The 18,640-nt window shown below is 41.2% G+C and overlaps 1 protein-coding gene across 1 annotated transcript in view; it reads right to left on the reverse strand.

The window, feature by feature from the left end:
• Nucleotides 1-18,640, reverse strand: part of MGAT4D (MGAT4 family member D) — a 147,371-nt gene that overhangs the window by 61,837 nt on the left and 66,894 nt on the right. The window contains exons 4-5 of the mRNA XM_073642043.1: nt 16,417-16,550; nt 3,124-3,170 (exon numbers count right to left, since the gene is read on the reverse strand). Coding sequence (XP_073498144.1) covers nt 3,124-3,170; nt 16,417-16,550 — 181 coding nt within the window. The remainder of the gene's footprint in view (nt 1-3,123; nt 3,171-16,416; nt 16,551-18,640) is intronic.

Raw genomic sequence — 18,640 nt, forward strand, 5'->3', positions numbered from 1 at the left:
AAGTCCATGCTGTTTTTTTGTGTATATATCACTGCTTACCCCAAGGATGGGTTGGTACTGGTTAAACATTGAACAGGTGCCTGGGGGACCCCTTGTCTTTCCCCTTTGGAGGGAGATACATTGAAATATGGAGGGTAGCAAACAGGTATTCACAAAGTACATAATAGTAGTCACAAAAAATTGGGAGTGCACAGTAATTTACAGTAAAAATTTGCATAAAATTGCAAAGCTATGTAAAAATGGTATACAAGTGACTATTCAGTGCTTACCTAGCGATTTTGAACTGTGACCATAGAAAAAAGATAGAACTTTTCAAGTATCGGCCACTCCACATTTTTAAAACAGAAAATCTGCAGCAATATTTAGTTGCAAACATCAACTGCTTATGGCAATGGAAAGGTTAATGGGCATATAATTGGTAGTCTAAAAGGTACAATCACCTCCAATATTGGGGGCTTGCTCGCGGTTATGCTATGATTTTGTTTTGCATAGACTGGTAGGACAGAGTATGGCTTCATACTACACTTCTGTGTGGCTCTGATTCTGAACAGATTGATTCAGAGGTATTCTCATCTTGGGAAAGCCTCGTGGAGGCACTATATGGTGGCAGAAAGTGTTTCTACAAACAACTTTTTATCCTCAAGCAGTTAAATTTAGCATTACTTATGGCTCACTTGCTATTGTAGATGTTAATAAGGCTTACTAGGAATCAACAGTTACTTTACTCCCTACCTAAAGGGCTTATTTGGGACTTTTTTTTATTGGGCTAAGAACTTACAGGCAGGTAATTGCGAACTACTTTCCAGTTCTGCGCTGCGATGATCTGTTCCTACCCAGGCAGAGACTCTCCTGCTTCTGTTGACCTCACGTCAACAGAGCAGCTCTTCCTCTTCCGCTCTACTCTGTTGACGGGGCATCACTCCAGTTAGGCAGCGGGAAGCTGACAGTCAATCACATGACATTCCTCTCTGCCCAGTCAACAGAGCAGAAGAGAAGCTGCTCTGTCTACGTGAAGTCACCGGAAGGTGAATCGCTAGCAGGAGTGGTCCGTGACCACTATGAACCAGAACAGATCGTTGCAGGGCGGAACAGGCAGTTAGATAGCTACTACCTGCCTCAAAGTATTTTTCCTATTAGGCTAAGAGCTTAAAGTTCAAGATAACCCCTTTAAGGATATGTGCCCACGATGCAGAAATTTCCTGAGCGTTTTTGTCTCTCCTTGCCAGAAAAAACGCATGCGGTTTTTACATGTGTTTTTTTAAGCGTTTTTTTGAGCCTCAATGAATGAGTTTTGGAGCTAAATAAAGTTGGTGGAATATTGCTTCAGCCCTTGGATTACCATAAGAACTGGGGTGAATATATTGGCTCATTTAAATGATTAAAAAATGGGTCTGTTGTATTTCAAATAAAGTGTTTACACTGTGTCTGTGTGTTTCTTTACTTTGTTTGGTCATGAAAAGGTCTGATTGACACCTTGACATCACTAAACAAAAGAGCTGGGTGTCAGCTAGTCCCATTCACCCAATCTTCATTAGTATTTCTATTCACGTAAATTATGCGACTGCTGTGAGCTGTTTTATTTAGCCTGGGAATGGGCAACATTTTCCCTGGCCATAATTAACATCTCACAGCTGGTTAGTTAGCCCCTACATCCCCTCTCCCCGACCAGCACTCAGAAACATTTTGGACACAACGTATTTATGTTGCGTTCAAAACGCAGAGTTATAATGCCGCACTTTTGTCGTCGGTAAATGTGAATCCACCGCATATAATGAATTTGCAGTGAAGACTAGCGTGTCCGCTACAGAAGTTGACATTCTGCGGGTGAGTTTGGGTACGTGGCCACGGTCAGGAGCTGCTGCAGGTTTGATGCTGCGTGTTTATACGGCGTCAAACCTGCAGCGTCCAGATGTTATAGCATAGTGGTTGGGATCTCTAGAAATCCCATGTCCACTATGCGTGCATCTGAGGCTGCGAATCACAAGCGGACACTGACATGCGGTGCGTCTTTCAGGACCGCAGCATGTCAAATTTTCTTGTGGAGTCAATAGTCTCCGCAACAGAAATTTGACCACTATAATTGTATAGAATGCGGTAAATCCGCATGGTTCAGTGAACAAATGTGGATTTACCTGCGTTCAATATAATGCAACATTTTGGACGAAGCAAAAATTTGCGTCCAAAGCGCTGCTACGTCTGAATTATGGGCACAAAGCCTAAAATAAAAAAAAAAAATGGTGTGGGCTTCCGCGTCATTTTTATAACCAGCAGAGGGAAAGCCGACCGCTGGGGTCTGATATTAGTAGCCACGGAAGGGGCCATTAGCCAACAATGTTCCCTGGCTATTAATATCAGCCCACAGCTGTTTGTTTAGCCTTTACTGGCTAGATTACAGGTGGACCACAGAAAAAAATTGACGTTGAGTCCCCCTATAAAATCTAGCCAGCAAAGGCTAAACTAGACAGCTGCGGGCTGATATTAATAGCCATGGAAGGGGCCATGGATACTAGCCCCCTCCGCGAATATTAATATCACCCCTCAGCAGTCCCAGAAATGGCGCATCCATAAGATGCGTCAAATCTGGCACTTAGCCTCGCTCTTCCACGCTGCAGTGGCAGGGGGTAATGGGGTTGGGGTTCATGTCTGCCTTGTATTAGTAACTGCGTAGTAAAATGGTTGGCGCATTTTCAATAAAAGACATGGCCAGAAACGGACAGCATCGCCCAGGAGGACACCGGGGGCCGCCGGAGAGGTGAGTATGAAGGTTTATTTTTTTTAATTTTTTGATTCTTTGTTTACACTGCCGCTGGCACGCGGGCTGGGAGGAGCTGCTGCTTCTCCCATCCACGCTGTTCTCATTGTTATCAGTCAGAGCAGTGGTCGGATGAGAGGAGTAGCAGCCTCCTCTTCCAACCCGGATACCAGCCATGGCGCGATTTTGCGCCTATTGTTTTACATTGAAAAACGCAGCAAATCCGCATGTATGGATATTATACATGCGGGCGTGATTTCGCCACAAAAATCGATCCTAAATTGGTTGTGCTGTGGTTTGCAATTTAAACACCGCAGAAACGCATTAAAACCACATTAGTATTAGGGGAATAAACAAATGAATATACTCACTTATCTTTAATATTGTCAGCAAGTTCATTTACATACTGGGCATTCACCTTGAAAAAAAAAATAGAAATAGTATATGTCACAGGCTTTCATTTTTAATGTAATTTGTTGGTATAGTGCACATGTCCAACCACGGAGCAATGCAGCACAAAAATCCAAATTCACAGGCTCTGTTTCACTTACACATGCATCGTAAAAGACTGACGGGATAGATGTCCCACCCACCTATTGAAATAAATCACTCATGGAAAGTATTTGCTTTACATATCATAAATGAAAGGTAATATTCAACATTTACTGTGATGTAATAATATTCCTTTACTGTTCACTCCAGTAAAGCTTCAAAAATACCTACATATATGCACATAGCAGGTCATAAGAGAGCTCTGGAGGACAATACATTTTTCATTTAATTCCACAGTTTTTTTATTGTACCTGGGGCAACTATAGGAGAGAAAACAGCCGTGAAATTGTTCACTGGTAGAACTGACCTTTCCAAAAGAAGCTTCAAGGATATAGTGCTCCTTGGACTGATAGCGTCAGGTTCAGCTGACATTAATGTGATGTATACTGGGGCCTTTACATGTTATTACAGGTTTTGTTCTTAATTGCTTTATCATATAGAAGTGGTGGAGATTGTAAACAGACATATAGGGATTACCACTTACTGCTGGAGCTGAAGAGTGCAGGAGAGTCTTATCCGTACATGCTCAAGAAAGCTGCCAGTGCATCAAGTGCAGCATTTATCTTGGCAACCTTTAGACTGTCTAACACCACACTGATTGTGTGGGCCCTGCTACTGCGCAGGAAGGTCAGGGAAATTTCTATTCTCAGACCCATTTACAGTGGATACGGAAAGTATTCAGACTTTTAAATTTTTCACTCTTTGTTTCATTGCAGCCATTTGGTAAATTCTAAAATGTTCTTTTTTTTCCTCATTAAAGTACACTCTGCACCCCATCTTGACTGAGAAAAAAATAGAAATGTAGAAATTTTTGCAAATTTATTAGAAAAGAAAAACTGAAATATCACATGGTCATAAGTTTTCAGACTCTATGCTCAGACACTCATATTTAAGTAACATGCTGTCCATTTCCTTGTGATCCTCCTTGAGATGGTTCTACTCCTTCATTGGAGTCCAGCTGTGTTTAATTAAACTGATAGGACTTGATTTGGAAAGGCACACACCAGTTTACATAAGACCTCACAGCTCACAGTGCATGTCAGACCAAATGAGAATCATGAGCTCAAAGGAACTGCTCATGGCGCTCAGAGACAGAATTGTGGCAAGGCACAGATCTGGCTAAGGTTACAAAAGAATTTTTGCATTACTCAAGGTTCCTAAGAGCATAGTGTCCTCCATAATCCTTAGATGGAAGAAGTTTGGGACCGCCAGAAGTCTTCCTAGACCTGGACGTCCAGCCAAACTAAGCAATCGTGGGAGAAGAGCCTTGGTGAGAGAGGTAAAGAAGAACCCCAAGATCACTGTGGCTGAGCTCCAGAGATGCAGTAGGGAGATGGGAGAAAGTTCCACAAAGTCAACTATCACTTCAGCCCTCCACCAGTCGGGCCTTACATAGTTACATAGTTTATAAGGCCGAAAAAAGACAAGCGTCCATCCAGTTCAGCCTATTTCTTGTGCACTGCAGCTATTCCGCAGCGTTGATCCAGGGGAAGGCAACAAAAAACCATGAGGTATAGGCCAATTTACATCATTGAGGAAAAATTCACTTCCCGACACCAATCTGGCAGTAAGATTAAATCCCTGGATTAACTAAGCATAAGATGTAATTTTATTGTTCTCAAGAAAGGCGTCCAGGCCTCTCTTGAACTCTTTAAGTGAGTTGGACATCACCACTTCCTCTCCCAGAGAGTTCCAGAGTCTCACGGCTCTGACCGTAAAGAATCCCCTTCTATGCTGGTGCAGGAACCTCCTTTCCTCCAGACGCATAGTGTGCCCCCTCATCTTTGTCACCATCCTTGGTATAAACAGGTCATGGGAGAGATCTCTGTACTGCCCCCTGATGTATTTATACATGTTTATGAGGTCTCCCCTAAGCCTTCTCTTTTCCAATGTAAATAGGCCTAATTTTGACAACCTCTCTGGGTATTCTAGTCCCTCCATTCCCTTTATTACCTTAGTCGCCCTCCTTTGTACCCTCTCTAGCTCCAATATGTCTTTCCTGAGCACCGGAGCCCAGAACTGTGCACAATATTCTAAGTGCGGCCTTACCAGCGCTTTATACAGAGGAAGAACAATGTTCTCATCATATGCCCCTATTCCTCTTCTGATGCATGCCATGACTCTATTTGCCTTCGCAGCTGCTGCCTGACACTGGGCACTCCAATTTAATTTGCTATTAACCAAGACGCCCAGGTCCTTCTCCATGTCAGATTTCCCCAACAGTTTCCCATTTAATATGTATGGGTGACTGCTGTTTTTCTTTCCCATGTGCATGACCTTACATTTATCGGCATTGAACCCCATTTGCCATTTTTTGGCCCAACTCCCCAATTTATCTAAATCCTCCTGTAGCTGTGCCCTGTCCTCATCTGTATTAACTACTTTACAAAGTTTAGTATCATCTGCAAATATTGCTATTTTACTATGCAACCCTTCCACTAGATCATTAATAAATATATTAAATAATATAGGGCCCAAGACAGACCCTTGAGGCACTCCGCTAGTAACCCCGACACACCCTGAGCTTACTCCATTGATAACCACCCTCTGCTTTCTATCACTCAGCCAGCTATTTACCCACTTGCACACATTATCCCCCAGACCAAGCATTCTCATTTTATATACCAACCTTTTGTGTGGCACGGTATCAAACGCTTTGGAGAAGTCAAGGTATACAACATCCACTGACTCTCCCTGGTCCAGCTGTGAGCTCACCTCCTCGTAGAAGGCCATCAGGTTTGTTTGGCAGGAGCGATCCCTCATGAATCCATGTTGATATGGAGTTAGACAGTTATTATCATTAAGATATTCTACAATAGCATCTCTAAGAAATCCTTCAAACAATTTACCCACAACAGACGTTAAGCTGACTGGTCTATAGTTCCCAGGGTCACTTTTAGACCCCTTTTTGAATATTGGTACCACATTTGCTTGGCGCCAGTCTAGTGGGACAGTCCCTGTCCATAAAGAGTGCTTGAATATAAGATACAGCGGTCTGTCTATCACATTACTTAATTCTTTTAGTACCCGGGGGTGTATGCCATCTGGGCCTGGTGACTTGTCTATTTTGATATTATTTAGGCGTTTCTGAATTTCCTCCTGGGTTAGGTGGGTGATATTTAGCGGAGGATTTACTTTATCACTCTGCATTTCCTCCGATAAATTGTTTTCTTTTGTGAAAACAGTGGAGAAGAAGCTATTGAGTAGGTTTGCTTTACCCTCATCGCCCTCTATGCCTTTATAGCAGAGTGGCCCGACTGAAGCCTGCCCTCCGTGCAAGACATATGAAAGCCCACATAGAGTTTGCTCATTAAACACATGAAGGACTCCCAGACTATTAGAAATAAGATTCTCTGGTCTGATGAGACGAAAATAGAACTTTTTGGTGATAATTCTAAGCGGTATGTGTGGAGAAAACCAGGCACTGCTCATCACCTGCCCAATACAAATCACAACAGTGAAACATGGTGGTGGCAGCATCATGCTATGGGGGTGTTTTTCAGCTGCAGGGACAGGACGACTGGTTGCAATTGAAGGAAACATGAATGCGGCCAAGTACAGAGATATTCTGGATAAAAACCTCTTCCAGAGTGCTCTGGACCTCAGACTTGGCCGAAGGTTCACCTTCCAATAAGACAATGACCCTAAGCACACAGCTAAAATAAAAATGGAGTGGCTTCAGAACAACTCTGACCATTCTTGACTGGCCCAGCCAGAGACCTGACCTAAACCAAATTGAGTATCTCTGGAGAGACCTGAAAATGGCTGTCCACCAACGTTTAACATGCAACCTGACGGAACTGGAGAGGATCTGCAAGGAAGAATGGCAGAGGATCCCCAAATCCAGGTGTGAAAAACTTGTTGCATCATTCCCAAGAAGACAGATGGCTGTACTAGCTCAAAAGGGTGCTTCTACTCATTACTGAGCAAAGGGTATGAATACTTATGACAATGTGATATTTCAGTTTTTCTTTTTTAATAAATTTGCAAAAATTTCAACATTTCTTTTTTTTTTTTCAGTCGAGATGGGGTGCAGAGTGTACTTTAATGAGAAAAAAAAATGAAAAAAACTTTAGAATTTACCAAATGGCTGCAATGAAACAAGGAGTGAAAAATTTAAAGGGGTCTGAATACTTTCTGTACCCACAGTATAAGTAACAATAGATGCTAATTGTGGCATGCAAATACAGAGTCAGCGGAGGGGTAAGCCCCAGAACATGTTAGAGGAAAAACCTATGAAGTAAGTAGGGGCCCATACTGTAAATGACAGGGCACCCAGAGTACATTAACCACTTTACCCCCCATGGTGGTTTGCATGTTAATGACCAGGCCAATTTTTACAATTCTGTCACTTTATGAGGTAATAACTCTGGAATGCTTTAACGGATCCCACTGATTCGGAGATTGTTTTTTCGTGACATACTGTACTTCATGATAGTGGTAAAATTTATTCTATATGACTTGCGTTTATTTGTGAAAAAAACGGGAATTTGGCGAAAATTTCATAATTTTCAAACTTTGAATTTTCATGCCCTTAAATCAGAGAGATATGTCACACAAAAGAGTTAATAAATAATATTTCGCACATGTCTACTTTATATTAGCACAATTTTGGAACCAACATTTTTTTTTTGTTAAGGAGTTATAAGGGTTAAAAGTTGACCAGCGATTTCTCATTTTTACAATAAAATTTACAAAACCATTTTTTTAGGGACCACATCACATTTGAAGTGACTTTGAGGGGCCTTTATGACAGAAAATACCCAAACGTGACACCATTCTAAAAACTGCACCCCTCAAGGTGCTCAAAACCACATTCAAAAAGTTTATTAACCCTTCAGGTGCTTCACAGGAATTTTTGGAATGGGGAAGAAAAAAAATGAACATTTAACTTATTTCACAAGTGACCCACAAGTGACACCATTTTGGAAACTAGACCCCTCAGGGAACTTATCTAGATGTGTCATGAGCACCCTTAACCCCCAGGTGCTTCACAGAAGTTTATAACATGGAGCCGTGAAAATAAAATATCAAACTTTTAGCCCCAAATTTTTTATTTTCTTAAGGGTAAGAGGAGAAAATGGAACCTAAAAACTGTTGTACCATTTCTCCTGAGTACGCCAATACCCCATATGTGGTGAAAATACAATGTTTGGTCGCACGTCAGGGTTCAGAAGGGAAGGAACACTGTGTGACTTTTTGAACGCAAAGTTGGCTGGAATCAAGAGCGGACACCATGTCGCATTTCGGGAGCCCCTGATGTGGAAACCCCCCACAATTGACTCCAAACTAGACCCCTCAAGGATTTTCTCAAGGGGCATAGTGTACATTTTGAACCCAGAGGTACGACAGAATTTGATAACATTAGGTCATCATATTGAATAAGTTGTCATTAGTCTTGAGCGCAAGTGCTCGCTACTTGAGTTTGCATCGGGTACTCGGGAATGCACCAAGTATCGCGGGTGCTCGAGTGAGATGCTCGAGTCCCTGCCCTGCATGTTTCACGGTTGTTAGATACCCAAAAAAAAACATGCGGGGATCGCTCGTGCATGGCAGGCGATCCCAGCAACGTTTTTTTAGGTCGTGAAGCATATGGGGCAGAGACTCGAGCATGTCACTCGAACACCCGCGATATTCAGTGCATACCCGAGGACCCGATGCAAACTCAAGTAGCGAGCACTTGCGCTCAACACTGGTCGCTATATCGTCGTCATTTTATTTTTCATTACTTTTGAAAAGATCCCAACCCTAATACAACCCCAACCCTAGCCCAACCCCAACCCTAACCCTAGCCCAACCCTAACCCAAGCCCAACCCTAGAGTTTATTTTTTTACGCCGTTCCTCGTGTGGTGTAAGTGATTAGACGACTTTATTCTTCGGTTCGGTGCGATTACAGCGATATCAGATTGATATTGGGTTTTTAGGATTGATAGCCGTCACACACTAAAAGACGCTTTTTTTTTTGCAAAGACTAATTTTTGCATTGCCATATTTTAAGAGCTATAATTTTTCCATATTTTGGCTGACAGTCATGTGACGGCTTGTTTTTGCCGGACAAGTTGACGTTTTTATTGTTACCATTTTCGGGCAAGTGACATTTTTTGATCGCTTTCTATTCCGATTTTTAGGAGGCAGAATAAACAAAAAACAGAAATTCCGGAATTGTTTTTTTTTTTTTTTTTTTTTTTTTATGCCGTTTTGCGTGTGGTAAAATTGATAAGGCAGCTTTAATCTTCGGGTCAGTATGTTTACAGCGGTACCGCATTTATATCGTTCTTCGATCACAGCATTGCGGGGGTTAATGTGCTGGGAGCGGTGTGGGACTGCTCCCACACCTGCTTGTGTGCGGGCACGATCACCGCACGCGTAATAGTACGTGACTGGTCCATAAGTCCCAGGGCACAGCTACGTACTATTACTGACCTGGCCAGAAAGGGGTTAAAATCATGTTCACTATGATGCGTTTCTGGCGTTAAGCTCTTAGTCATAGAGCATATCTAAGCATCATGGGAAATGCTATTTAAAGGTTACACCCCTGGTCCTGTGACAATAACGATTAAACACAGAGAAACAACATACAGAAATATATACTGTGTTCCAAATTATTATGCAAATAATATTTTCTCAGATTTTCCCAAATTACCTATATGAATTGCAGTCATTGTAATTTTGCAGTCAAATAACTATTAGAGTACAATTGAAAGGTTTTTGTACAAACTGCCTATAACAGTATATTTAAAAAAAAATAAAAACTCAAACTGCATGTTCCAAATTATTATGCACAGCAGAGTTTTCAACCTTTTCATTTTAATAAAGAACAAAAAAATTGTCATTTTTGAAATTATAAGCATTAGCAGGTTATTACAAACTGAAATCAAACGGTTTTCAACTCAAAACTTTATTCCAGGTGATGTTACATTTGCACATAGGACCCCTTGTTCGAAAGGAGCTTCTGAACGCTCTCGTCCATTAAATTTGTCAGGTTTTGGATGGTTTCTGCTTCAATTGTTTTGCATGAGGACAGAATACCCTCCCAGAGCTGTTGCTTAGATGTGAACGGCCTCCCGCCATCATAAACACTCCTTTTGATGATGCTCCAGATGGGGTTGAGGTCAGGGGAGCATGGGTGCCACACCATAAGTTTGTCTCCTTTTATGCCCATAGCAGCCAGAGATGCAGATGTGTTATGTGCAGCATGAGACGGGGCATTATCATGCATAAAAATGATCTTGCTGCGGAATACACGGTTCTTCTTCTTGAACCATGGAAGGAAGTGCTGTTTGAGAAACTCAACATACATTATGGAGTTCATCTTTACCCCTTCAGGGATTCTAAAAGGGCCGACAATCTCTCTCCCCATGATTCCAGCCCAAAACATTACTCCACCTCCTTCTTGTTAGCGCCATAGCCGTGTTTGCATGGGGTGTCCATCAACAAGCCATCCTCCACTCCATCCATCTGGACCATCGAGATCATTTCATGCATGATAATGCCCCGTCTCATGCTGCAGTTATTTCAGAGGCAGGAGTCAGGTAACCCACACTTTGACAGCTTACTCTCTTTCAACTATGTTTTTGTTAGCTTTCACCTTTTGCTCTATAGTCCTTCACTTTCTACTAACCCCCCCTATTCCCTACACCTAGTAAGGAACTCTTCATCTCTCCCTCCATCCTCCTCACTCACCTCACCCTCAGAACTATTCCTCAACATTCAATCCTGTATCTCCAAACACAGACAGCCATCCCATGCTCTCTCCTACTCCCATCTGCTAACACTTTCTCTGCTCCTCCTCACGGTCGACGACATCTCTCCAAATACTGGCCCTCCTCACCACATCCCCAAAGTCACCTCTACCTCCTATCCACGACATACCATAAACTCTCGCAGCCTTTCTAACCTCATACCCATCCACCTAATCACCAGTTGCATTAACAGGAGCTCTATGGAATGCTCGCTCCGTCTGCAACAAATCTTTCCCACATCCACGACCTTTTCATTACTAACAAACTTTCCTTCCTCGCCATCAACGAAACCTGGCTCACCCCCCTGACGCAGCCACCCCATCCGCACTTTCGTATGGCGGATTCCACCTTTCCCATATCGCCCGCCCCAACGGCAAACATGGTGGAGACATAGGCTTTCTCCTGTCAGATACCTGCGCCTTCACCGAAATCCCACTGCCGCACTTCGTTACACTCCCATCTTTTGAGGTGCACTGTGTGCACATCTACTCCCCCTCCAACCTCCAACTGTCCGTCATTTACCGCCCCCCAGGCTCCTTAGACCACTTCACCACCTGGCTCCTTTCTGCTGATATCCCCACTATCATAATGGGTGACTTCAACATCCCCATCGACACTTCCCACTCATCAGTCTCTAAGCTCCTATCCCTCACTTCCTCCTTCGGCCTTGCTCAATGGTCTTCTGCAGCCACTCCTAAAGATGACCACACACTGGACCTAATCTTCACCCACCTCTGTTCCCTATCTAGCATCTCTAACTCTCCTCTCCCTCTCTCTGACCACAACATACTTACATTCTCTGTCCACTCATCTCCAGGTCCACAATCCCCAATCCAAAATCTTGCACACCCTCGCAGAAACCTCAAACGCCGTGACCTACACTCACTCTCTGAATCCCTCCTCCCCTTTTACAGATAAATTCCTTACCCGATGCAGATGTTGCTGCTGCTTTATATAACACAACAGCCGCAGCTCTCAACTCAGTCGCCCCTCTCACACATACCAAAGCTCGCACAATCAAAAGGCAACCCTGGCACACCAACCTTACTAAAGAACTGCGACGGGCCTCCAGGGTTCCTGAGCGAAGATGGAAAAGGTCCCACTCCATCAAGCACTTCATCGCATTCATACAATCTCTCACTATTTTCAAGTCCACACTCACTGCAGCAAAACAAACCTACTTCTCATCTCTCATATCCTCCCTGTCCCACAACCCCAAACAGCTATTCAACACTTTCAATTCTCTTCTCCGTCCCCCAGCGCCTCCTCCCTCTCCTCTCATATCAGCCGAAGACTGCCTCATTCTTCAAACAGAAGATTGACACCATCAGACAAAGCTTTTCTCTAAAGTCCCCACAGCCCCTCCTCATATCTACTCAACCTTCCTCCTCCAAACCCCACTTCTAAACCATTATGGAAGATCAAGTCTCCTCTTTACTCTCCAAGTCACACCTCACCACCTGCGACCCAATCCAGTCCCACCTCATCCCTAACCTTACCACAGTCTTCATCCCAACCCTAACCCACCTTTTCAACCTGTCACTAACAACCGGTGTCTTCCCCTCATATTTTTAACACGCTTCAATCACACCCATCCTCAAAAAGCCCTCCCTTGACCCATCTTCTCTGACTAGCTACCGCCCCATATCACTTCTCCCCTATGCCTCAAAACTACTGGAACAAAGCGTCCACCTTGAACTTTCCTCCCATCTCACCTCCTACTCCCTCTTTGACCGCTTACAATCTGGCTTTCGACTGCATCACTCGACTGAAACTGCCCTGACCAAAGTCATCAATGACCTACTAACCGCCAAATCCAAGCGACACTACTCCGTCCTCCTCCTCCTGGACCTGTCATCTGCCTTCAACACAGTCGACCATTCCCTCTTACTACAGACTCTCTCATCAATTGGTATCACAGACTTGGCCCTATCTTGGATCTCCTCATACCTAACAGACAGGACATTCAGAGTCTCCCACTCGCACATCACCTCCTCATCTTGTCCCCTATCTGTCAGTGTCCCCCAAGGTTCAGTTCTAGGACCGCTGCTCTTCTCCATCTACACCTTTGTCCTGGGACAGCTCATAGAATCTCATGGCTTTCATTATCACCTCTATGCTGATGACACATAGATCTACCTCTCTAGACCCAATATCTCCACCCTACTAACCAAAATCCCACAATGTCTGTCCGCCATCTCATCCTTCTCTGCCAGATTTCTAAAACTTAACATGGATAAAACAGAATTCATCATCTTTCCATCTTCTCTTTCTTCCCCCCATCTGACTTATACATCAACGTCAATGGCTGCCCACTCTCACCAGTCCCGCAATCAATGAATCAACAGGGCTTCTGTAAGAACAAGCTTCTTTTGCCAATCTCTCTTAGTAGGTGGCTTCACTTTTCAATACCAAAGAAAAAAACCTGTCAGTATTTCCATTATGTGTGTCTATGAAACGCTTGACTGTACTTGAATAGGTTCTATTTTTACTATTAATGTTTTGTACGTGTTCAGCTATTCTTTTCTTAAATTTACGGCTGGTTACGGCCAATATATTTGATATTACAAATATTGAAAAAAATACAATAAATACCATGTTGTGTATCACAATTTGTGAAAGTCAATATTCCAGTATTTATTGATTTCCTTTTTTTTGTTTTTTGCATATTTACACATGTTGCATTTATTTCCTTTGCATTTATAGAAGCCTTTGACTGATAACCAAGTGCGAGTATGGAGAGGCTTATAATGCATGCTTGGTGACAGGATATTGCCTAAAGATCTCCCCCTTCTAGCCATGAATCTATGACCCTTCGATAAAATTCGATTAAAAATATCATCCTAATATAACACAAAAATGTATATGGAAAGAATAAGTTTGACATCATTAAATTGTAAGCTGAAGGGTGTACTGAAGGTGAGAATGTTACAGGTGTCAGTTCTTGGGACATAAAGCATGGACTCTAGTGATCTTTTGAATTTTCTTGAAGGAATTATCGATAGCCCTTTTATTGTATCCTCTCAATTGTAATCTGTTCTTGATAATATGACTTTCTTTAATGAAAATATTATCATCAAAGCGTATTCTTTTCACTCTGACGAATTCACCATAGGGAATGGAATTAATGTTGGGAATAGGATGGCAACTTTCTGCACGTAGTGTTGTGTTGGCCCTAACAGGTTTTCAATAGATAGAGCTGTGTATTTTCCCTGTACTGGGATATCTTACTATCTGGACAAGAAAATGTACATTTTAAGTTAACATTATTGTCATTTAAGTAATGAATAAAATAGGATATGGCTGTACTGCCGTCAGACCAAACGAAAAACAGATTGTTGACATAGCGGCTGTACCATATGATATTAGTGAAAAATGGGTTGGAATCTGAAAAAATAAAAAATTCCTCCCACCATGCGACATATAGAATTGCTAGTGAAGGTGAGAACTGCGATCCCATCGGTGCCCTTTTTACTTGAAATAAAAATTCTGAATTTAAAAAAAAAAAAAAAAAAATTATGTTTATGTTTAAGAAGGTAATTAAAGAAGTTGTTCACTACTTGGAAAACTCCTTGTCATACTCCACGATTGGCCCTGATAAAATAAAAAAGTTTATACTTGCCTTCCGTATCGGCGCCTTTCCAGCGGTGTCAGCACTCGCGCCGTTATTGTGACACGTGATGCAGGTGCTCAATCAGCGCTGGCGTCACTGGCCCCGTATTCTGACAAATTGAACATGAAGAGTTAGTCAGAGATCAGCTGCAGCCCGGACTTCCTCCTCATTTTTGATTTGTCTGAAGGTGGGGACAGTAACGCCAGCGCTGATTGGGCACCGGCATCACGTGTCATTCCACCGCACGAGAGACCCGGGAACGCGAGTCCCGACACCACGGGAGGCGAGTATAAGCATTTTTATTTTATCGAGCCAAACATTTAGATCAATAAGGGGTTGTCCTAGTAGTGGACAACCCCTTTAATTCCTCTGAGAATTATTTCTTTGCGTTCTGCCTTATAGGAGGTATATTTGTCCAGATGGTGTGTGATTTAGTCACACCATTAATTCCATTCCCTATGGTGAATTCGTCAGAGCGAAAAGAATACGCTCGGATGATAATATTTTCATTAAAGAAAGTCATATTATCAAGAACAGATTACAATTGAGAGGATACAATAAAAGGGTTATCAACAATTCCTTCAAAAAAATTGAAGCTATGATAACATTGTCAACTTCAGTACACCCTTCTGCTTACAATTTAATATCAAACCTATTCTATCCATTTACATTTTTGTGTTATATCAGGATGATATTTTTATTTTTAATCAGATTTTATCGAAGGGTCATAAATGCGTGGCTAGAAGGGGGCGATCTTTAGGCAATATGCTGTCACCAAGTATGCATTATAAGGCTCCCAATACTTGCACTTATTTATCGGTCAAAGGCTTCTATAAATGCGCAGGAAATAAATGCAACATGTGTAAACGTGCAAAAAAAAAAAGACAACAGAAAAAAAAATTTGAGAAATACTGGAATATTAACTATTAACAAATTATGATACACAACATTTTCAGCTTGTTTGCTTTAGTACTGAAAAAGTGAATCCACCTACTAGGATAGAAGATTGTCAAGGGAAGCTTTTTCTTAGAGAAGCCCTGTGGATCATATCAGGTTAGACACTGAACAACCTAAGGGCATGAATTATAGAAAGGATACTATGCTCATATATCAAAACAGGTCTTTTGTTGTTATGTATATATACACAGGTTAAATATCATCGCAGGTTAAATATCAGGTTTTCCTCTGCCGATCCTTCATCATTCTGTATACAACTTACATTTCTAAAGTTTGTAAGGCAATATCTCTCAATATACAGTATATCATACTTATGTATATTTTGTATATATATATATATATATATATATATATATATATATATATATATATATATATATATATATATATATATATATATATATATATATATTTCTGCATGTTGTTTCTCTGTAGTTAATCATTATTGTCACATGACCAGGGTGTAACCTTTAAATGGCATTTCCCATGATGCTTAGGTATACTCTATGACTAAGTGCTTAACGCCAGAAACGCGTCATAGTGAAATATGATTTTGGCTTAGGTTGTTCTGGATATCCTATTTTAAACTGATGGAATAAAGATTTGGACATTTTATACTTTCATATGCCGATCTGATTCTCCTTTTTCAGAGCCATTATTAATCTAATTTCTGCTTTAGATTCTGGGTGCCCTTAGGAGAATGGGGAACCTGGGCAATTGCACATTTCACCCCCTTCCAGCGCTGGCTCTGCCCACCACCACTAACTTTATGTCAGGTATGTTACATGCAGTCACTTACCTCAGCTATGAAAACAACCACAACACAATCCTGTTTTTCTGCTGCAGACAACTCTGAGAAAAGGGACCTCAAAGTATCCATCAAGTAGCTCTGTTTGTCTCGCTTTACAGTAGGGATGCCAATAACCATAGACACTGCGGAGAATAGACAACATGTAGTCATGTAACATAGCTACCAGAATCCTAATCATTTCCATCATAATGCAGTGATGGCTTAAAAGGGACACTTACTACAGTAACAGGCTATTTTTGTTTAAGGTAATTATCATTTAAATCTATTTTTTTCTATATTATATGGCTGCACTGTGCTGTTATCCGGTAGGGGTTCAGGTCTGGAGTCTTCCACTGATCGGTCTATACACTACTCTGTAGCGTGCTGCTCCCGCTTAAGCAGCGTGCACAGATCTGTGTACAGGCTCAACAGTAAGTCTACGAGTCTGTACATAGTTATAATTATATACTTAATCCCATGTGGTTATTCATTTCAAACTCACAGGATGACAGAGACTCTAGTTTAAATTAAAAATATATATTTTTATTCAATATTTATATTAAAAAACAAGGATAGAGAAATGACAGGGAACATCCAGGAAAGAGAGATGCAATATATAGCTTGGTCATATCACATTTGGCATGATCATATAGCAATCAACTAAACCACCTTGTTCACATGATATATATTTAAATTAGTACTGTGAACATATGTAAACAAATTTGACAAAGTGCAAATTGTGCAATGATCGATCAATAAATATAGAATAAAGGATGGGGAATCAGACATTCAATCAATAGTCATAAAGTGCTAAGTGCTTAATTCATATTTCGAAAAAAAATGCCCGTATTGCCCTATTCCATTAAATAGACCGAAAACAGCCAGCTGTTTACTGACATAATAGGTGACATGGGATAGTTAATGTGCCTATTAAAAAATAGCTACAGACTGACCATGTTATCAGCATTTACCTCTCAAGACCCCTACTCCGTCTCACTGTTAAGCTTATTCCGGGGGTGTTTTTAATATAAATATTGAATAAAAATATATATTTTTAATTTAAACTAGAGTCTCTGTCATCCTGTGGGTTTGAAATGAATAACCACATGGGTTTAAGTATATAGTGATATTCACAGTGTCTAGTGTTGTTTGGAATTTTCTTGAACTTGATGAATAATGGAGTCTGTACATAGCTCTATGGCGAGAGAGATTTAGGCTACATTCGTCAGCAATGCCAGGTCTGGCAATGGATCTCTCAACCCAAACTTACAGCTTCACAAGCCAGTCTGGGCACTGCGATCCATATAAGGAGAGTGAAATACGCTCATGTGAAGAACCTAGACTTACTATGGAGGCTGTTCACCTGTGTAGCTTATGCAGGAGCTGCGCACTTCAGTGCAGTGTTGTTACTGATGAGGGTAGTGATGATATATTCATATTCAGGTTAAGGTCACACAGAGCTCGTTGCGCTCGCCACACATGTCCAGAAAGCATTGGCTTTCCACTGCATCAATAGACAATGAACAGAAATATGCTTCATAATAAAACCATCCAATATTTCTTGAAAAAAAACCTGCACTATGCACTTTATAATAGGCGATTTGTCATGGTACACACCCATTGATCTGTACCTAGGGATATTATCCTTTACTGTGAAAGTTGTAACCATACATCTCCCCCATTTTTGCATTGTGCACATTAGTTCTATGGGTACAGGTTTTTTTAGCTGCATCAAATTATTTTATACTAAGGGACATCTCCATAATTTTGTAAGCTGGTATAGGCTGTTTTGATCTGTGGATTGTGTGATAGGTTCCCTGCTATATATACACACATATATTTTTATGATTACTGCTTAATTGTTTTAATTATTTTTTTTTCCAATAAATATTTAATGACCTTAACCTGAATATGAAATATAAAGGATAACCATCATTACCATCAGTACCAACACCGCTCTGAAGTGCGCAGCTCCTGCATTTTGGGATTTTCATCCAGAGCTGTGAGATTATGTTGTAATTTGAAGTGGTATGCATTAATTCTCAGGACATTTGTGTTAATTCATCAATAGATACAGGTGCTTCTCATAAAATTGGAATATTATCAAAAAGTTAATTTATTTCAGTTCAATACAAAAAGGGAAACTCCTATATTATATAGAGTCATTACAAAGAGTGATCTATTTCAAGAGTTTGTTTCTGTTAATGTTCATGATTATGGCTTGCAGGCAATG

Source organism: Phyllobates terribilis, unplaced genomic scaffold, assembly GCF_046119375.1.
Source record: "Phyllobates terribilis strain yellow unplaced genomic scaffold, ASM4611937v1 Scaffold_1__5_contigs__length_1240528914, whole genome shotgun sequence".
Lineage (NCBI taxonomy): Eukaryota > Metazoa > Chordata > Amphibia > Anura > Dendrobatidae > Phyllobates > Phyllobates terribilis.